The sequence below is a fragment of the Quercus robur genome, chromosome 11, assembly GCF_932294415.1.
Source record: "Quercus robur chromosome 11, dhQueRobu3.1, whole genome shotgun sequence".
Classification (NCBI taxonomy): domain Eukaryota; kingdom Viridiplantae; phylum Streptophyta; class Magnoliopsida; order Fagales; family Fagaceae; genus Quercus; species Quercus robur.
In genome coordinates, this window is record NC_065544.1 from 14,266,718 (window position 1) to 14,286,436 (window position 19,719).

At 31.3% G+C, this 19,719-nt stretch overlaps 1 protein-coding gene across 1 annotated transcript; it reads left to right on the plus strand.

Annotated features, from left to right (window-relative positions):
• Nucleotides 1-8,352: 8,352 nt before the first annotated feature.
• Nucleotides 8,353-18,680, plus strand: LOC126707740 (UDP-N-acetylglucosamine diphosphorylase 1-like). The gene is made up of 15 exons (XM_050407607.1): nt 8,353-8,737; nt 9,276-9,330; nt 9,422-9,573; nt 11,608-11,647; nt 12,739-12,831; nt 12,968-13,080; nt 13,201-13,275; nt 14,342-14,381; nt 14,508-14,590; nt 14,689-14,766; nt 15,972-16,115; nt 16,724-16,791; nt 17,637-17,751; nt 17,864-18,020; nt 18,387-18,680. Exons 1-15 carry the CDS (start codon nt 8,558-8,560, stop codon nt 18,482-18,484), a joined length of 1,491 nt encoding a protein of 496 aa, XP_050263564.1. The 5' UTR covers nt 8,353-8,557; the 3' UTR covers nt 18,485-18,680.
• The last annotated feature ends 1,039 nt before the right edge of the window (nt 18,681-19,719 follow it).

Consider the following 19,719-nt stretch of genomic DNA (forward strand, 5'->3'; position numbering starts at 1 on the left):
TGTCTTGACAAGTACGCTGCACGCATGGAAAAGATGCTCACGCAGTGTATAAAGTGGAGGCATATTCCTTTTTTTTGTTCCCAACAAACACAAAAATAACGAAACAATGAAATTATAGATATATAAAATAAAGGTTGGCATATCCCTATATATATATATATATATATATATATATATATGCAAATTATGCGATCATCATAATAAATTGGTACAAACAAGAGTGCTACTGTTCATAAAAAAAAAAAAAAAAAAAAAACAAGAGTGCTACATATGCAGAAGGCCACAAATACATATGTGAGAACCATTTCACTAGAGAAAATCACTTCAAGAATCAGTATAAACTAGTAAATAAGCATATTTTTCTTTTCAATAAGTAGTCGAATAACACAAAAATTTTCATTTTTTTTTAATAACTGTTAAAGTGACAGGTTCTGATTGATATAGAATAAAAGTGTTGTCAATGATAATACTATGTGAAAATGATGTTACGTTAATCATATATAATCTGTCACCTTAACAATTTGTGAAGAAACATGTGAAATTTATTATGTCATCCTTGGTATTGTTAATATCTTTTTCCTTTTTCTTTTTTTTCTTTTTTTTTTGAGAAGATATCTTTTTCCAACTTGCTTACTTTAGAAGAGCACTTGATAATTACGTCCATTGAGATTAAATTTATGGGGTCCATTAATACCCTCTAGGTTCCATTATTAGGGAAAGAACAATGTTCTTGTTGCGTTTTGGGCATAAAGAAACGAGTTTTAATTAAGAACTCTAAAGGTTTTTTTGAAAAATAAAAATTAAGTTTTTTTGAGGAATAATAAAAAACTTCACAATCTAATATTCATAATTTCATAATATATATATATATATATATATATATATATATCCATAACCTTAAAGCACTATTTCACTATAATTTGCTAAATACTCAGAACACAAAATAGTTTTTTAGTTAAAGTTCTATATCACAAATGATTTATTACTAAAACTTTAATTTTAAAGTTCTACTTCCTACATTTATTTGAGTCTTGGGGCCAAAATGGGGTTATACCCCTTTCGCTGAAACTTTCCAGCACAATGCCCCCTGTTTGAAACTATTTAGAGATATGCCCTTGTTTTAAACTCGATTTTCTAAAAATTGAGTTTCAATGAAAAACTCGATTTGGTGAAAATCGAGTTATAGGCAATCAAACTTAAAAAAAAAAAAAAAAAAAAAAAAAAAAAAAAAAAAACCTACATGGAACTTGAGTTCCATGCAAGATTTTTCAAACAACTCGATTTTTGGCAAATCGAGTTTTTCATTGAAACTTGATTTTCTAAAAATTGAGTTTCAAAATAAGGGCATATCCCTAAATAGTTTCAGACAAGGCCATTTTGTTGGAAAGTTTCGGCGAAAAGGATATTTTGGCATTTTGGCCCGAGTCTTGGACATATTCCTAGGACTATATACATACTAGTGCATTCGAGCTGGCAATCAATACAATGAAATTGCAAAAGCTAGTAAAGTGTAAGTCATGCAATACGTACGTGGAGCCTGTTCTTGAGTTGATTGTTGTTGTGGATTAATCAAAAAGAAGAAGAAAATAGGATCATCATCACCTATATCTTTATGTTGGCATAAAAGAATGTGCAGGGATGGGCACTATCCACTAGCTAATAGAATAAGTCAAAGAAATGTGAAATCCAAAACATGCGTAGATGTGTTTTTTCCTAGCATTATTACTACAAAGTTACAAACACTTTTTTTTTTTCTTTTTTTGACAATATTGATGATGAATGATGGACATAACTGACATTTACGAATTTACCGGTCACAATTAACTACTTTAACAATTATTAAATTTGTTGTGAACAAATTTATATTCGTTATGTTATTGTTTTTCAAAATGAGATTAACCTAACATATTGGCAATAAAATAAAGTGGAAAATTCTTAGTTTACATGAACAATACAACGTAAAGTCTATATTACAGGTAAAAGAATTCTTCCAATGTAGCCATTAGTTGTCATTTTTGGGAGAAAGTGTATAATCTTTTTGCCTATAATGTACACTTTACATTATACTGTTTATGTAAATTAATAATTATTGTTAGTACTAATTGTTTGTTATGGTGTGAATGGTCAACTAAATAAACCATAGTTTGTTTCATTGTCATTTAATATTAGCTTTTAGGATAATTAGTCATTATAAGCTAACACAGTTTCCACAGAAATTTACCATAGAAAGTTGTTGAGAACTGTCAACTAGTAGAGAAACTGATCAGAAAGTTCCACTTAAACTTTAATTAATGTCGGCAGTAGGAAGGGTTAGAATATTTCCAATCTTTTCAAGAAAGGATTTCAAAAATAAAAAGGGAAAAAATTATTTCTTTTTTACATTAAAGTATTAATCCAAATAAGTATTAAATAATTTGAAAAGATTCAAATGATGATTTTGCATCCTTCATTTCTTTGTGCATGTTAAGCTTAATAAGCATTTATCTACCTGATAAAGTTTTTGGAAAATTTGATAACCTAATTATCTACCATGTTTTTGAGTACTTCCAAGATCCAACCCCAACTATATCATTTTTTTTCTTAATTTGTTAATAGATAGTTTGGTCAATTGATGAGTCAAGCTCATCTAAGTTAAAAAATAAGCTAGATATCAAAACATACCTTTTCTTTTTCCTTTTTCAACGTGACCACTTTCTGCTTTACCCTTTTCTTTAATGAAATTTTCTTCTTTACCTTAAAACCCTGTTCATTAAGTTATATTATGCAGCAAACAACTGCCCAAATCTTTAGTTGACTGGTCCTCGCCAATTAGTTTCTACTGCAGCAATGATTTTACACAATTCACCTGAGTTCTTTTCCTGTTTGGCTCTATTTTCATAGTTAGGTTTCATCTCTAAGGCTCCATTTGATGGGGTGATTTTGGAGGATAGAAATGGGGAAGAGAAAATAGGGAGAATTTTAAATAGTGCATTTGTTAGATTGAAGGGGTGATTTTGGTGGAATCGAGTGTTTTTTTTCTAGATTCACCATTTTGGGGTGTTTTGTTTTCTCCCCCAACTGGGAAGAAAATTGGGAAGAAAGAATGGTTTAAAACTTTAGATAATAATTTAAGTATCGGCTCTTCTCCTTCTTTCACGTTAGTTTTCTTTTCTATCTCTTACTTTTCCAAGCTCTTTTGGTCAATATCCAATTTTGTCATACGTGCTACACTTGTACTATAGTATTTTTATAGAAAATACTACACTTTGTACTCATATTTTGTACCTATGTAGCTTGTACTTGCCCCATTTAACATACTTCTAGATCTTGACAAATGATGACTTAGATTTCTCCTCATTCTTTTTTTCCTTTATATCTACTTTTCAATTCATAAAACATGATTGAACTCATCTCGTTTGGATTTGTAATTTTAAAATTAAGAAAAGTGAAATGTAGATAATCCATTTTATGGTATATATTTTATTATTTGTATTTAGAGTTATATATATTTGATTCTAATAAGTCATTTAAAATTATAGATGAGGCCATCACATACACTTTAAACTTTGTAAAATTTAATCTTATTAAAAATAATTATAAACTTTAGTCTAGATGAAATAGTATTCAAGATCAAATTTGGAATGGGAAGCTTGACTTCATTAAAATATGGCTATTAATAAATACCCTACAAATAACTTATGAATGATTAAGAGAAGCCAACCCCCAAATAACTTGCCATGTTCGTTATTATTTACAAAATTCTAAACAATGTTTTTAACAACTGAAAAATCATGGGACCCTAGGAGACTTTGCTCATCATATTGAGAATATAGTAGTTATGTTTATTAGTTGAAATTTAATGCAGTTGCTTACTAAATAAATAAAAATAAAAAATAAAAAAAGTTTACTAAAGAGACAGCACACCCAAATGATAAAAAAGAAAACCCAAAACAACAGGGTCAAGAAATTCCTTGTAGATCCAATGCTGTTGAAGGTGGCCCCATAATTATTGAACATGTAAACACTAAAAAGAAGGCAAAAAATCATAATAATTAATAATGATGAAGTGACAACCGATAAGTATGATTAGGTGATGAATCTTAATCATGTACAACCTCTCTGATTAGTAGATGATGATGTGTGGGCAGAACTGATGGCCCATTCTTTGGTATATATATTGGTCTTCATATCTTAATTCACAGTTGTTTGGTGGGAGGCACGCAGTGAAGACCTCATCCTATTAGAAACCCTTTTTTTTCCTTCTATTTCTTGGTCTATATCCTACAAGGCTACAAGTCTTTTCTTTTGTATTGAATACCCTACAAGTCTACTACTTCACTTTTTAAGTAGTATTAAGTTTTTCTCATTAAAAAAAAAGAAACATTAAGTTGTATTTATTCCTTAAGAAATTCTTGAAGTTCCCAACAAAAAAAAAAAGGTATAAGTTGGGCCAATTTAAATTATTAAGAGCTAGTGGTTTTAATACATTATTGCAATTATAACATATTATCAAAAGTGAACATGTGTATGTCACCGTTGTGATAAGTCTGATGCATTAGAACATTAGACTCAAGCCAAGTTCAATTATTAATTTTTTGTAAATATGTATTCTATGTAATGAACTCCAAATTTTATTTCCATAATGCATTTTCATAATGCATAGAAGGAAAGGAAAGGAAAAGACTTTATAAAAAATAATAAATAAAATGATAATAATAACAGGAGAAGTAAGCTTTGGCTTTAAGCTGTTTTTTCAAAAGTATTCTAATTCTGAGGAGCAGAAGCCACCTTTAACTTAATAAAAAAATGTTGTGTTCAAAAAAAAAAAAAAATCTTATTAAAAAAAATGCAGGTAGTACTAGTTATACATTTTTTTTTTTTTTTTTTTTTTTGCTAAATAGTACTAGTTATACATTTTATAATAGTTGAAGCTACCCACAAAATCTGTCCACCGAATGGAACCAGTCTCCCATGAATTAAGAATTGGACATGTGAACCAATTTAAATACTGCATTATCAAGTATCAACCATATCAATTGTAAACTATCAGATTGACAAACAGTCAACTGAGCACATGCTTCTGACAGTGATTAATTACGAGTTTTAATTTAGATAAAATTATCAGAGTTTTAATTTTTTTTTTCCACATACTAATATTTCTCTTTCTTTTTATACTAGGTATTCATGATTTTTTTTTAAACAACCAAATAATTGTTAGGATATGTGTAACCTCACCACCAACACAATCAATTATAACAAAAATGTTGGCGTGATCATATTAGGCCTAAACATACAATTTAACTCCTTTTATTTTTATTTTTTTTGGGTGTCACATTAAACTAAAATTTAGATACACTTAATTGCTTATAATTAGTTATAACTCTTTCATGCATTGCCTAAAAATCCCATGATTATGTGAAGAGTCCGAACTTGATAAGGATTGGGGGTGCAAAACTCATGTTTTACACCATCTAATAAGAGATTGTCATATAATAGATTCAACCACACATAATAACATCTCAATAAACTTACAGTTAAGTTAGATTTTCAAATAGGTATTACAATTTTTGACGAAAAATGGATACTAGAATTGATTAAATATGGTTATGTCTATTTTTTAATATGTAATATGATGATGTGGCGTATTGAGATTGAAGGGGAAAAACTTGAGTTTTACACTACGTTCTTATAAAATCTAATCTCTTATGTGAAATCCATGATCATACGAGACTCACTGATTAGGAGAGGGGAATGAATACCTTTCCAATACATAAAGTCATACCTCTCTCTCTCTCTCTCTCTCTCTCTCCCCCCCATACAAAAAAGAAAAAAGACAAAAAGAAGAAGAACGATTTGGAAATTTTAATGTAAACCTATTTATGGTAAAAGCTAAAAAGGTTTAGATTATAGATATGGATTTGCTTATGTGACTAAATCTAATTATAGTGACCATGGGACCTATCTTATATGACATAAGAGTCTCTAAAGTTCTTTAGATAACTCCACCAAAATTTCTTAAAATCTTATCCATTCCATTGGAAATGAGCAGAATATATTTTATTGCATCATCAACATTAAAAAAAAAAATATATATATATATATATATATTGACTATCACAATTTTGGTTATTTATTCAAACTATTGATGATATGGTAAAAGATAATTTTCTCAATTCAAAATGAATGATAAAATTTTTAGAATTATACGGTGGAGTTAACCTAACCTAACAAGTCTAGATGATCGTAGCCCATAATTCAAATAGTAGACTAAGAGCACATCTCCAAATTGCATGCACATTAATTTATATAATTGTTATCTAATCTTACACCTTGTATCCAATTTATTTTTCTTAATTTTGGTGTCTTTTATTATACTCAGTACAAAATATGAGATAACAATATAGTTATAATTATAAACATAACTTAAACACCTCCTAATGTTGTTTCTCAAAAAAAAAAAAAAAAAAAAAAAAAAAAGGAAACTCCTAATGTTCTATTTTCATTCCTAGAATTTATTAAAATATATATATATATACACACACACACACATATATATATATAAATATATATATATATATATATATATTTATATTTATATATTCCCCTTCAAATTTTAAATATCCCTTCTTTGCTCTGACTTGGTTATTATTATTATTATTTTTTCCATGTCAACATAATGGATATTTTAGAGATAACCATAGATTTTTTTTTTTTTTTAGGATCAAGATAAATATAGAACTTGAACTATATTTTAGGTACCAAAATAACATACTAAGTTCTATTTTTATCCCTACAAATATTCTTGCATTTCTATTTTTGGTCCTTTCCTCATTTGCTAAAATGCTATATTTCATAGATTCCTTTGATACGATTTCTTTTTCACATACTCGTAAATAAGAAAATGACTAATACTACAGTCACAAATTATTTTACAATATTTTTATAAACTGTTGATGTGGCTAACTTCTTACTAGTTTTCATTTAGGTCTACTATTATCATCACTTTTTCATTTACCAATAACAATTCACCACATCAACCGTTTGTAAAAATTTTTATAAAAAAAATTTATATCTCTAACATTACTCATAATTATGTAATTTATAACTTAACTAAACATGTCACATATATTAGTGGTTTAATGGAGGGGATAGAAGAGGTTCCTCCTCTAATGTTATCTTTAGTCAATTGTGGCAAACTTTTCAGATTAATGATATCTCTTTGTCTTTCTTCTCCCCCAAAAAAAGGGAGCTTTTTAAAAATAATAGGAAGAAAATTCAACTTCAAGCAAACTCCACCTCAAGGGTTTGAAAAAATCATTATTTACGTGGTTTTAGATCTGTTGGGACGATTGGGGCCCATCTTTATCGAACGGATCAGAATGGCCACGTGCAGATTCTTTGCATATCAAAGAAGCATATAAAACATAACAACTGAAGCTGAAGCTGATCAACAAGCAACGCCAATAATACGTTTACACTTCACACCTTTAATTAATCAAAGGTTGTTTTTATTTTCATTCTATCTCCTTCAGCAATCTATCCCTGAAGTGCCAAGTAAATATTAAATAAGTGCCGTCCATTAAGAAAAGTTAGCTATATAAGATCAATTTCTGTTAATAATCAAATGGCATAAGTTTGGTCCAAAAGTTACATTAGTTTTATAAATATTGAACCAAACTGTTTATAAACCGTTTGAATTTGGCTTAAAAAATATATATATATGTTTAGGTTCATTTGTTTAGAAAACAAGTTAAGTTCAAGCATAAAGTTTAGACTCGATTATTAAACGATTCAAACTCAAACATGATTATTTGTTTGTGAACAAACTCGTGAATATGAAACATCAATTTAACTATATATAATATTATATTTTTATATGTATATTTATCCAAAAATATATTTATATAAACTTTAAATTAAATTATATAAATTTCTCAATATGTTCATATGGTATTAAATTATTATTTGTAACTTATTTAAGTCAGGATTTCATAATATATATAAGAAAAAAAATAGGTTAGTTAAATAACTTGTGAACAAACTCATGCTTGCTACCTTTATGGTCCTACCCAAAAATGTTACGTCTGTAACCTAAGAAACACATACATGGATACAAGTACACAAAATGGCAACATGAGTAATTTTTGAAAAATTATAACATGACACGGCTAATACAATATTACAATATTTTCACAATAAATCTTAAATAATGTGTTATTATTTATAAATTAAAAAGTATTGCCGACATTTCTCTTACTATAATAAAAAATCAAAGCAATTAATAGGAGTGTGGGTGATATTCTCCATTGTCTCGTGGGGGGTCAAAATAAAAATTTTAATATAATATTTTTTATTTAAAAAAAAAAATTGGTATGGATGAAATACAGTAGAGTAGGCTAGGTGGTGGTTACTCCTCCATCTTGTTTATACACTGAAGAATAGAATCTTGTCTTCTTCGCCACTGTTCTTCTTCTCTCTATAAGCTTAGCTCAACCACCAACCAACAATAACAACACCTATAGCCTCTGCAAAAAAAAAAAAAAAAATCCCAAACAAACAAACAAAATTTTCTTAGAGAATGAGAGAAACGCAGAGTGAAGGTGAGAGCAACAATAACAGCAGCAACAACGGTTCCTGGACGCAACAGCCACCGCAAGCTTTGCTAGAGAGGCTCAAAGATTATGGCCAAGAAGACGCTTTTGCCCTCTGGGATGAACTCTCTGCCGACGAACGAAGCTTTCTCGTCAAGGACATCGAGGTCATTTCTCTTCACTCTCCTCCTCTACCATCAATCTAGATCTCTCTCTGAATCCTGATTTGTCCTTTTCCAATTCACTTCGATTTGAAGCTCGGAAGAAAATGAGTTTTTTGAAATATCAATGTTGCTTTTTTTCACTGGCGGTTTCTTTCGCTTTTTCTCTCGCGCCAAACACTGCATAAACAAAAAAAAAATAAAAATTTGCTGGTTTTGAAATTTCCGATTTCGTTATTTGTAATTGAGCTTTTTTTTTTTGGCTGAATTTCGTTGATTCTGTTATCAAATTAGTGCATTTCCTGATTTCTTTCGCTTTTTTCTCTCGCGCCAAACAGTGCAAACCAAAAAAAAAAAAGATTGATTTAGAGATTTCCGATTTCTTTTTTCTTTTTCTTTTTCTTTTTCTGAATTTCATCAATCTGTGATTGAATCAGTGTTTTTCGAATTGAAACGAATTCATTCTCATTATGAAGTTACGAACTGTTTATATATATATATAAAACATTTTTTTTTGCTTATAATTTGATGATGATTTCTTCAGAGTTTGGATCTTCCACGGATCGATCGGATCATTCGATGTTCGCTTCAATCTCACAGTGAGAATCTCTCTCTCTATGAATTTTATATTCACACTGCAATTCCAATAGTCTTTAACTGTGAATCACATGATTCGGTTTGAGATTTCAGGTTTGCCGGCGGCGGCAATTGAGCCGGTGCCGGAGAGCAGTGTGTCGACGGTGGAGGAGCGAACACTTGAAGAGAGAGAGCGGTGGTGGAAAATGGGTTTGAAGGCTATCTCAGATGGAAAATTGGCTGTGTTGCTTTTGTCTGGTGGCCAGGTATTGCTATTTTTCTTTGTTAATGTGTTTTTATCTCTAATACATACTTTGATTTGCTATATTTTTTTGTGTAAATTGCTTTTTCTTTATGTTCAACTTTATACCCAAAAAAAAAAAAGTTGATTAATTTAATAATTGTATTTGAGTGAGACATAGTTTTGGTATAATGTAGCTTTTTGAGATTATGTTATGCTTACTTAATCATAATGTAAAAGTGGTCACCTTTAAATGTTCTGTGTTTTTAACTTTAATACGTACATAATCTGCTATGTTTTTGTGTAAATTGCTAATACTTTATGTTCAACTTTGTGCCAAAAATAATGATTATATTTAAGTGAGACATAATTTTGGTATAATGTAGCTTTTTTGGGATGACAATTGATGATAGTTATGTTTAATCAATCATAGTGTAAAAGTGATCGCTTTTAAATGTTCTATGGAGAGTCTCACTTTCTGGATGCCCACTGATGGTGATTAAGAAGTCCACTTAATTATAGTGAAGCAATGATTTTAGCTTTTTCTGTGATAAATCATTATTTGCAGCAAAGTTGCTTTATAGGATTCCATAGCCTTCTTATTCGGAAGCAACTACGGAAAAAGAAAAATTCTTTAGGGATATCCTCTTGAAGATCATTCGATGTGAAACCCAGGCCCCAATCTGTTAAAAAGAGAACACTTTTGGGAATATTTTAATTATATTTTTAATTTTTTTTTATATCTTTTTGTTTAAGGACTTAGCTGTAGGGACCTTGTATGTATTTATGTTTTTTTTTTTTTAATCTATTTTCAATAAATAAAATTACAAGATAAGATACTTTTCAAGCTGCTTCCCCCCCCCCCCCCCTCTCTCTCTCTCTCTCTCTCTCTCTCTCTCTCTGGGTGAGTTACCCATGCACCTAGTAAGTTTTGAACTCATAACCTCCCAACTCCAACCATTTTTTTGGAAGGAGGAAATGCCATTTGATTTAGAGTGCATTGGCCTTTTCCAAGCTACAACTATTGAGATTAATGTACCCAAAAAGACAAGCATTTGAGTGGAACTATTTTGCATGGACCTTTAGATTCCAATGAACTCTAACTCAAATGGATAAACCTTCCATACAAGATGGTTTGTAAATATATTGCATGGATCTTGAGATCCTTTTTGATAAGTAATAAATTTTATTGATGAGAAAACTTTACATCAAGTATACAGGGGATATTCTATATGAATAAAACATTTGGGTTCTAAGATTACAGTGATCCATAAAATCTAGTAACTTATAGCAAGGATATGCTCCTGCCGCCATCATCCACTCAAGCAAAGTTCAGAATCATTGCATATTCACTTCTAAGATAGACCTCTCACAATCCTAAAAAATTCTAACATTTATTTCATGCCAAATGCACCACATCAAGTAGTGAGGAATAGCCTTCCATACATGGACCTTGAAGTAAATGTTAGTTTTAATTGATTACGAACAAACCTTCTATAAAAGATGGATTGTAGGTTTCAGTTACGTCAACTAATAAAGTATCTTGTTGTCAAATAAAGGAATTAGAATCAAATCATTCCTATACCAAAAAGAAACCCATTGGTGTATTGGCCTGATAGTATTGAAAAATCATCATGGAGTGGATGTATAATTGTATATGTTCAAATTCTATCACATCTAAAAATAAAAAAATAAAGAATTTTTTTTTTCTATACAAGATGGATCATGGGCATAGAATATATTTTCTGGAACTAATGGTGGCTTTTAAGTGTAGAGCAGCAAAAAATATAGATGGTCATCTGAGACGCCATGCAAGGGTTGCAGGAGATTCCTCTAAACTGATTAAGAATAAAATTTTGTTGATTAATTTTTAAGGCCCCATTGGGATGCATGTCATACTGCCTCCATGGGCATGGGTTGCTCTGCAGATACTTTAATTTCATGTACAATTCTACTTGTTAGATATTTGTTTCTGTCCTCTCTTCTTTTCTTCGCTCCCTCTGGCATGTGTCATCTAATTATTACATGTGTTTTTTTTGTGATTGAAATTTAATTGCAGGGAACTCGGCTCGGAAGTTCAGATCCAAAAGGGTGTTTCAGTGAGTGTATACCAAGTTAACTTCATGTTTAAGCAATTTTCTGTGGTGCGAGTTTCATTTGCTGATATGTCTAATCTAAAGGATTGGTGTTGAACTTGGAAATGGCAGAGATACAGGGGATCAATACCCTGCGTCTCCAATTTCTCTCCTACCAATCTCAAAGAGTTGTTGAATAGGAAATACATACAGAATGCTAGGTGTGGATATTGAGATAGTTGTAAAAATTTTAAATGTTTTTTTATTCTTACCGTTGGTCAACAATTAGGATGGTTTAATAAGACATATCACTAAAAATTGAATACCTGATTGTTTACAAAATCATAGCACTATGCTTTGTCAGCTACAAAATTGTCTTTGGTCTAGCATGGGTCTTGTCAATCATAGCATCATGTTGTTCCTTCTGGCGTTGGGCAAAGTTTTCTGTCATCTTCTGTTTGTCCTTGTGCTTTCTTGTTGATTTACATGACCTTGATGGAGAAACTATTCCTTTAAGTTCTCAACAATTACATTTAATTCTGACCTTTCATCTTATTTATCAAAAAAAAAAAAAAATCTGACCTTTCATCTTGCCAGCTATCCATTTGACATTTTTAGTTCAGCCATACTTGTTTATGGTGGACATTTCTGTTCACTGTCTAGCATTTTGTGTTATGCTAATAATATTTTTACGAGTTTAAAATTCTCATGAAAATAAAATTTATATTTTGGATAAAAATTGATTAATAACTGCTATTCTCGTACTAGTAAAAAATTTCTAAAATTTCAGTGTCAAAAATTTGAAAATTTTTGTTTGCATTGCAAGACTAGAGATATACAATCTTTGATATTCATCTGTTTTTCCTTCTTATTCTTCTTTTTTACTTAGGAAAAAAGAATCTCCTCTATTTTTAATATTATGTATTTATTATTTTATTTTTAATTACTTTTGCTAACATTGTTTAACAGAAGCCTGATGGTTTTCTATAAAGGATTTTATGGCAGTTCGTATTTTTTCAGATTTATGTGATTCTCAAGCTTCCATGTGGTAGATTTACAACAGATGGTTCTTTTTCTTTTAATCTTTTTTAAAATTATTTTTACTTCCATTTTAGATATTGGGCTTCCATCTGGCAAGTCACTTTTCCAACTTCAAGCTGAGCGAATTTTATGTGTTCAAAGATTAGCTGCTCAATCTACAAATGAGGGTAAACTTCTCTCTCTCTCTCTCCAAAAAGAAGTCTGAGTAAACAACAGAAAACCCCCATGTTCAGTGTTCAGCTATATCCTATATCTTCTGTTAATTATACATCATTTGACATTTTGTTTTCATAATACCTGCAGGCTCTGCTGGCTCAGTGCAAATACATTGGTATATAATGACTAGTCCATTTACTGATGATGCCACCCGCAGATTTTTTGAAAGTCATAGATTCTTTGGTCTGGAACCTGATCAAGTAAGAAATTTTTTTTTTTTTTCTCTATTAGTTTTTTTTTGTTCATCAGAGAGGAGTAAAAAAAAAGGAGGGGGAGGGCATAGGTCTTTCTGCTCACATTGAAGGATATGCTTCTTGCAGGTCACCTTCTTTCAGCAAGGCACCATACCTTGTGTTTCAAAAGATGGTAGATTGATTATGGAGACTTCATACAGAGTATGATTTTTTTTTTTTTTTTTTTTTTTTTTTTTCTCTAAATGAACTGAGCTGGATTTTGTAAAGTTTCCTTTCTTTTCTGCAAATTAGCTGATTTTGAGCTCAGATTCTGTTGGAACCCTGTCTTTGGTTTCTACTCAAAATAATCGAATCATTTGGTTGCACGAATTATTAATGTATTGAGGAGAAACCAAGCAAAGATAAACTATAGTATGATATTTTATTTAATAAAGTAGAAGTATGAAGTGCTTAGAGAGCTGAAGAATTCAACAAGTCCAATTTTAAGTAGTTACAAAAGAAAAGATGGTGCTGTCAGCAATCAGTCGTCAAGGTTTAAAAATTCCTGAACGTGACATCTGTCTGATGGGTTAACCTTTGTTTTGAATTACTACTCAATCTCGTAACATTGCAACTTTGAGCTGACTAAAATTTTAATAAATGGCATTTAATTAATTTGATTGGTTTGATCTTCTCAGAAGTATAATCTAATGGTGGAGATCAATTAACCTCTCCATCAAAGGTTAGTAAGTACTATGAACTGAAGTGCCTGCAGGGGCCTGTTGGGGCTCTAACATTGTTGCCAACACCAAGGAGGACATATTGTATGATTCATTTATTAGGAGAAAGCACTGCTATAATGAAAATGCACAATATGCTTGCAAGAATATTGTGGCCCAATATTGCAATGATGTATACATTTTTCCATACTGGTTTATTTGGGTACATATGCATGAACTTTTAGATTTGAGAGAGAATTGAACTATTCCCATTTGCAGTCAAAACATATTCATTTAGGCTTTTCTGAAATGCTGAAGAGAAGATCACCTGTAAATCTTGAAGAAAGAATGCCTTAAGTTATTTTAAAAAAAAGTTTTGAGTGTTTTTTTTTTTGGGTGCATGAAAGAGGTGGTCCTTACTGTATTGTTTCTCAAAAATTTTCATCATTTAAGGTTTTTATCCAGACAGTTACTAGGATCATTTCCAATTCTTTTGTTTTATTTGTTTTCTAAGTTACTTTTCCATTTTGCCAATATGGTGGTTACATGAGTTTATTTTTTAAAGCCAGGTAGCTAAGGCTCCAGATGGGAATGGAGGAGTATATTCAGGTATACTTTTCTAAAAAAATTCCAGTTAACATGATGAGTACAACTGCTAAACTTTATTTCCTTTTTACTCACATTATTGCTTGGACAGTATTCATTGGTTTAACTGGACCACTATTTGTTGATCAGCTCTAAAGTCTTCAAGGTTATTAGAAGATATGGCCACGAGAGGGATTAAATATGTGGATTGCTATGGTGTTGACAATGCACTGGTCAGTTTTATGTTCTTTTACTTCTCTTCTTCATGTTTGAAGCTCTCTAGACCTTGTTTTTTGATGTGAGAATATAGTAATTAGGGTCTTGAAAGCAGGTCCGTGTAGCTGATCCAACTTTCTTGGGATATTTCATTGATAAAGGTGTAGCTTCTGCTGCAAAAGTTGTCCGTAAGGTAACTACTTAAAAATAAATGGACATGCATGAAAGCTTCAATTGTTTAATTTATCATTATTTTTATTTAAAAGATAGATTTGGGGAGGCTTCTGAATTGCTTGTGATGCTTTTGTTATGCTACTTGAAGACATCATTTCCCAAATTTGAACTCTCCCTTTTCTCTGATTATGTACTGGATTTTGTATTTGAGTATTACATATCTACTACAAAAAAGAAAATGCATGATTAATTTGATTTGTGAATATAATTTTCATCACAGTAGACAAAAAAAAAAAAAAAATGTGGCAGGACAAATTGGAACATTTGACTACGTGTGCTTGTGGTGGGTTCAGGTTTAGAAGGATTCGTGGATCTAGGATTAGAGTTGTAGAAGAAAGGTTTAGGGTTCAAAATTGGCTAGAGTATAATGGTTGTTTTTTTTTTTTTTTTTTCCCTTTTTAAATAGCTATACAATGGGGAAAATATGTGGGGTTTTATGGTTTTGATAGGTAAAAGGAATTGAAGAGAGAAGGGAAGGAAAGAAAAAGAATAATAAGGCCAACATGCCTCAATACTGAAAAAAAATCAATATTTTCATTAATCAACTACAAATATTCTTCAATTGCATTGAGCATAAATATTTATGGAGACTCTTTCTTATATTGGTAGTATTAGGACTCCTAGTTTGACTAGTAAACTAAAAATCTAATTAGTTAATAACCAATAAAAGCCTAACTTGGACTCATTGAAAATAAAGATTCTTAGGATCTCCTAAAAACTTTAGACTCAAATTACCCTTAATTCATAATAAATCTTGAATGGATGAATCTACAAAGTAGTAACAAATTAATCTTCCATAATTGCATCACTTTGATAAACTATTATAGGCATTGAGGCCATTTTTTTATATGTTAAATGATAATTAATTATAACTTATAAGAAGTGTTAACATATACAGTTTCGTAATATTTTAACAGATCGGTTGGAATGGATCTGGCTTAGCATCTACTTTTTGATTTAAATGAATATGACATAACATATTAATCAACTTACTCTCTTACTAATGGGTAGAAGCTTTAAATAAATAGATAATGCATAAATTAGACTGCGGTTTGATTTGTTTTACTTGGACAATGTCATTATTCTCTGTAGAATCTGTTGTTTCTTGTATACACTAGTATAATGTTGTCTAACGACTTAATTTCATGGACTCGTTGGTTTCAGGCATATCCCCAAGAAAAGGTTGGTGTGTTTGTAAGGCGAGGTAAAGGTGGACCTCTTACTGTAGTTGAATACAGTGAGTTGGACTCATCACTGGCTTCTGCAATCAATCAACAGACTGGCCGTCTTCGTTTTTGTTGGAGTAATGTAATGTCTGCTGCCTCATTGTTTCATCTAGTTTTCCTTGTTTACAATACAATATTGCTTGCGCGTTGGCATTATTTTCTAATTATCTTTGGTCCCAATTGTGCTGGTGCCAAAGCTTGGGGACTAATACTTTGTTATTGTTTATGTTGTCTCAAATGTGTGCAAATGACTCCTTTGAAATCCTCAACTCTTACAAGTTCTTATGAAAATTTTGATTCATGAAAGTAGGGCAATATGATCCTACTGTTCCCCCCCCCCCTTCTCTCTCTTCTCCTCCCAAAAAGAAAAAAGAAAAGCTGTGAATTTTGCATGATGCTCATAGGCATGATGCTTTATAAGCTGTTAATTTTTACAACATTGTATGTTGACATGCCATATATAATAAGCAGTATGTTTGCATTCATTTAAGTATATTGAATGCTCAATACCAGCATGTTTGGCTTCCTTCTCAATGTTTTTAGTGAAATTTGATATTGGAACCATAGAGCATCAGATTATGCTGTGCATTTTGGCTTCTCATCTGCTTATTAGTTACTGTTGCATTGATAATGGTTTTACCTTCTTCCAGAGTTTTCTTACACATTTGCTCATCGCTTTCTGCTTTTCAGGTGTGCCTACACATGTTTAGCTTGGATTTTCTTAACCAAGTGGCAAATGGCCTAGAGAAAGACAGCATGTTACTCTCTCTCTCTCTCTCTTATTTCATTGATTTTATTCTAGCATGGTTAAATTCATTATCATTTCTATAATCTGAAAATTATGGTTCTTTTATGTAAAATAGATACAAATTTTTTGTTGCTAATATTTTATTTATAAATATAAATTAAGAAAAAAAAAAAAAAAAAAAAGGATGCAAAATTTTAGTTTCTCTCTGTTTACCCATTAAATCATCAATCAGTGACGTGCTGGCAGTCAGGGTCTGCAGTTTGTTTATGCATGCTGCTAACTGATGCATTTATCTAGCTTTAAATATAAATAGTATCATTTTTTTTCTGGTCAAGTTCAAAGCTCTCTTTGCATCGTCTCTGCTTGACTTTAGCAAGTAATGCTGATTGAATGAGTCATTTGGATTATGTCTAGCTTAATAGGAAATAGGTGAACATATTTGCTTTCTCATCCATGTAATTTAGTCCAATACTTGTTTAGCCTCCTGAGGATGAGGAAGATCCATAAACATTACACATTTAGGTCCTATAAGGCTAAGGGTCCTTGAACGCCTGTTAAGTAGTGCAAGGAAGAACCTGATTCTTGCTTCTGGGTATTGGAACATCCATTTTGGTATCTATCAGTAAACTCTAGGTGTTAGATATGTCTACATATAGGCAAAAGCACTGATAGAATGTGATTGCATGCCACATTAGTATATCATATGGTGGCCACTAAATAGAAGAATGCCAGTTCTCAAATCTGAAATTTGTTTTGCAATGTAACACATCACCATCATCTTATATCTGTAGTACTTAACCTATCATTTATGACTATTACGAGGATGTTAATGTGCGCATGTTTTTTTTATGGCAGTTACCATCTTGCTGAGAAGAAAATTCCTTCTATCCATGGGCATACAATGGGATTAAAACTAGAGCAGTTTATTTTTGATGCATTTCCATATGCTCCTTCTACTGCACTTTTTGAGGTGAATTTGTTTTCCCATTTCTCACTGTAATTCCGGCAATTACACTCCTTATATTCTGATTCTTGTGAAGGATTCTTGCTTTGAACTGGGAAAACTTTTTGTCAATATTCAGGTATTACGTGAAGAAGAGTTTGCCCCTGTAAAAAATGCCAACGGCTCAAATTATGACACCCCGGACAGTGCTAGGCTTCTTGTTCTCCGACTCCACTCTCGTTGGGTAGTTGCTGCTGGTGGCTTCTTAACACATTCAGTGCCCTTATATGCAACTGGTAACTTCACAATTTATTTTGTAGGCATTCTTGCATTTCAATGGAAGCATATAAAGTGCATTCTTGAGCTAAAAAGAAGGAAGTAAAAGTGAAGGGAAATGGAAAAAAAGGGAGGGGGGGCTTAAAAGAAGTAACCATTTAGATTCTATTAAGGTTTATCAATGTCACACTAGCTTTCGGGAATTATTGCTGAATGGAACAATGGCGTATGAGTATGACATGAAAGAGAACAAGAGAGAAGAGTGAGGGCCTGAGGGGGGAGTCCAAGCATTTTATTTTTTTACAGCTGTAGGAAATAATTTTTCTATGTTCTTTATGTTCTTAATGTCATTCTTAGCCCTCAGGCATAATTGATCTTATTGCCAGGTGTGGAGGTGTCACCACTATGCTCTTTCGCTGGAGAAAACCTAGAAGCTATATGCCGTGGAAGAACATTCCATGCGCCTTGTGAGATTACATTTTAGTTGAGTTCAATCTATATATTCTCAAATTATGCGGCTCTACTTCAACTGATGTTCGAATGAGTGAGGTTCATCTATCTCATGCATGTATCAAATAGAGTGGGTGAATGCTGGTATATGGATTAAAATTTTTAGGATACTTTGGGCTTGTCAAGATTGATTTGAGCATATGAATATATTTTGTGCATTTTATTTTTGAGCTGTGATGCCCCTTCATTTCTAGTCATGTGCCCCATTTGTGGTCGTTGCTTTGCAAGTTCAAACCATTTCGAGTACCAGAATGGGATATGAAGCTTCAATTTTGATGTTTTCAATTAATGATAGTTATTTAAGAATTAATTTTTTCACTAAACTCTCCATAAATGGAATGCGAGAATGGTAGTATGCAAGATGCTTTGAGGGATGTGAACAGTCCATTCTTGAAATTAAATCTCTATTTTTTCACACTAATTGGAATGTTTCTTTCAAATCTCCTCCGTGTTATTCTTTATTAGGTATGCCTGAGTATTGTAATTTGAAAATTTGATTGTACTGCTTCCTGCATACAATGCCACTGTACTCGGGTGATTTTATTTTGGTTCAATAGATTTACGTTGCTTAAAAAAATATGTATAAAAATAAAAATAAAAATAAAAATAAAAACATTCCATGAAACATGTATGAAAAATCACAGAAACACGTGCATTTGTAAGAAGAGAGAATTACCGTTCAAAATTTTCAGATCCTACTTGTTTCAGGGACTTATTTGTGCCATGGTAAAGAGACATTGTTCAGCTATCCCTTAAATGTGTAACTTACCAATATAAAAGAAAATTGTTTAAATGTTCAATAGCGATGTGGCCGATGTGGAGAACCATCAGAAGGTGATTATTAGTCTACCGATATATAGGAGCCTAATAACAATCTGCTGAATTGGCTAAATATATGTACTTCATCCACACTCTACTAAGATAAGTATGCTAGGTTGTACAAAGACTATGTTCAATGAGCGCAGCCCTTGTAATTTTGCAGTCTTTTTAGCCATACTGCAAGGACTCTTGGTTGATTTCACGGTTTTCATTCCAAACAAAACAATATGTATGAAGCAAACAAAATTGAGATTGGTTGTATAAATGGAAATTATGTGATAAACAAGTTACCATTTTGTAATTCTGATGCACAAGGCTTCAGCAGATTCAGATTGAGTTAAATTTCTCCCTACTGAGATTAATTTCTCCCTACTGAGATAAATCACCGTA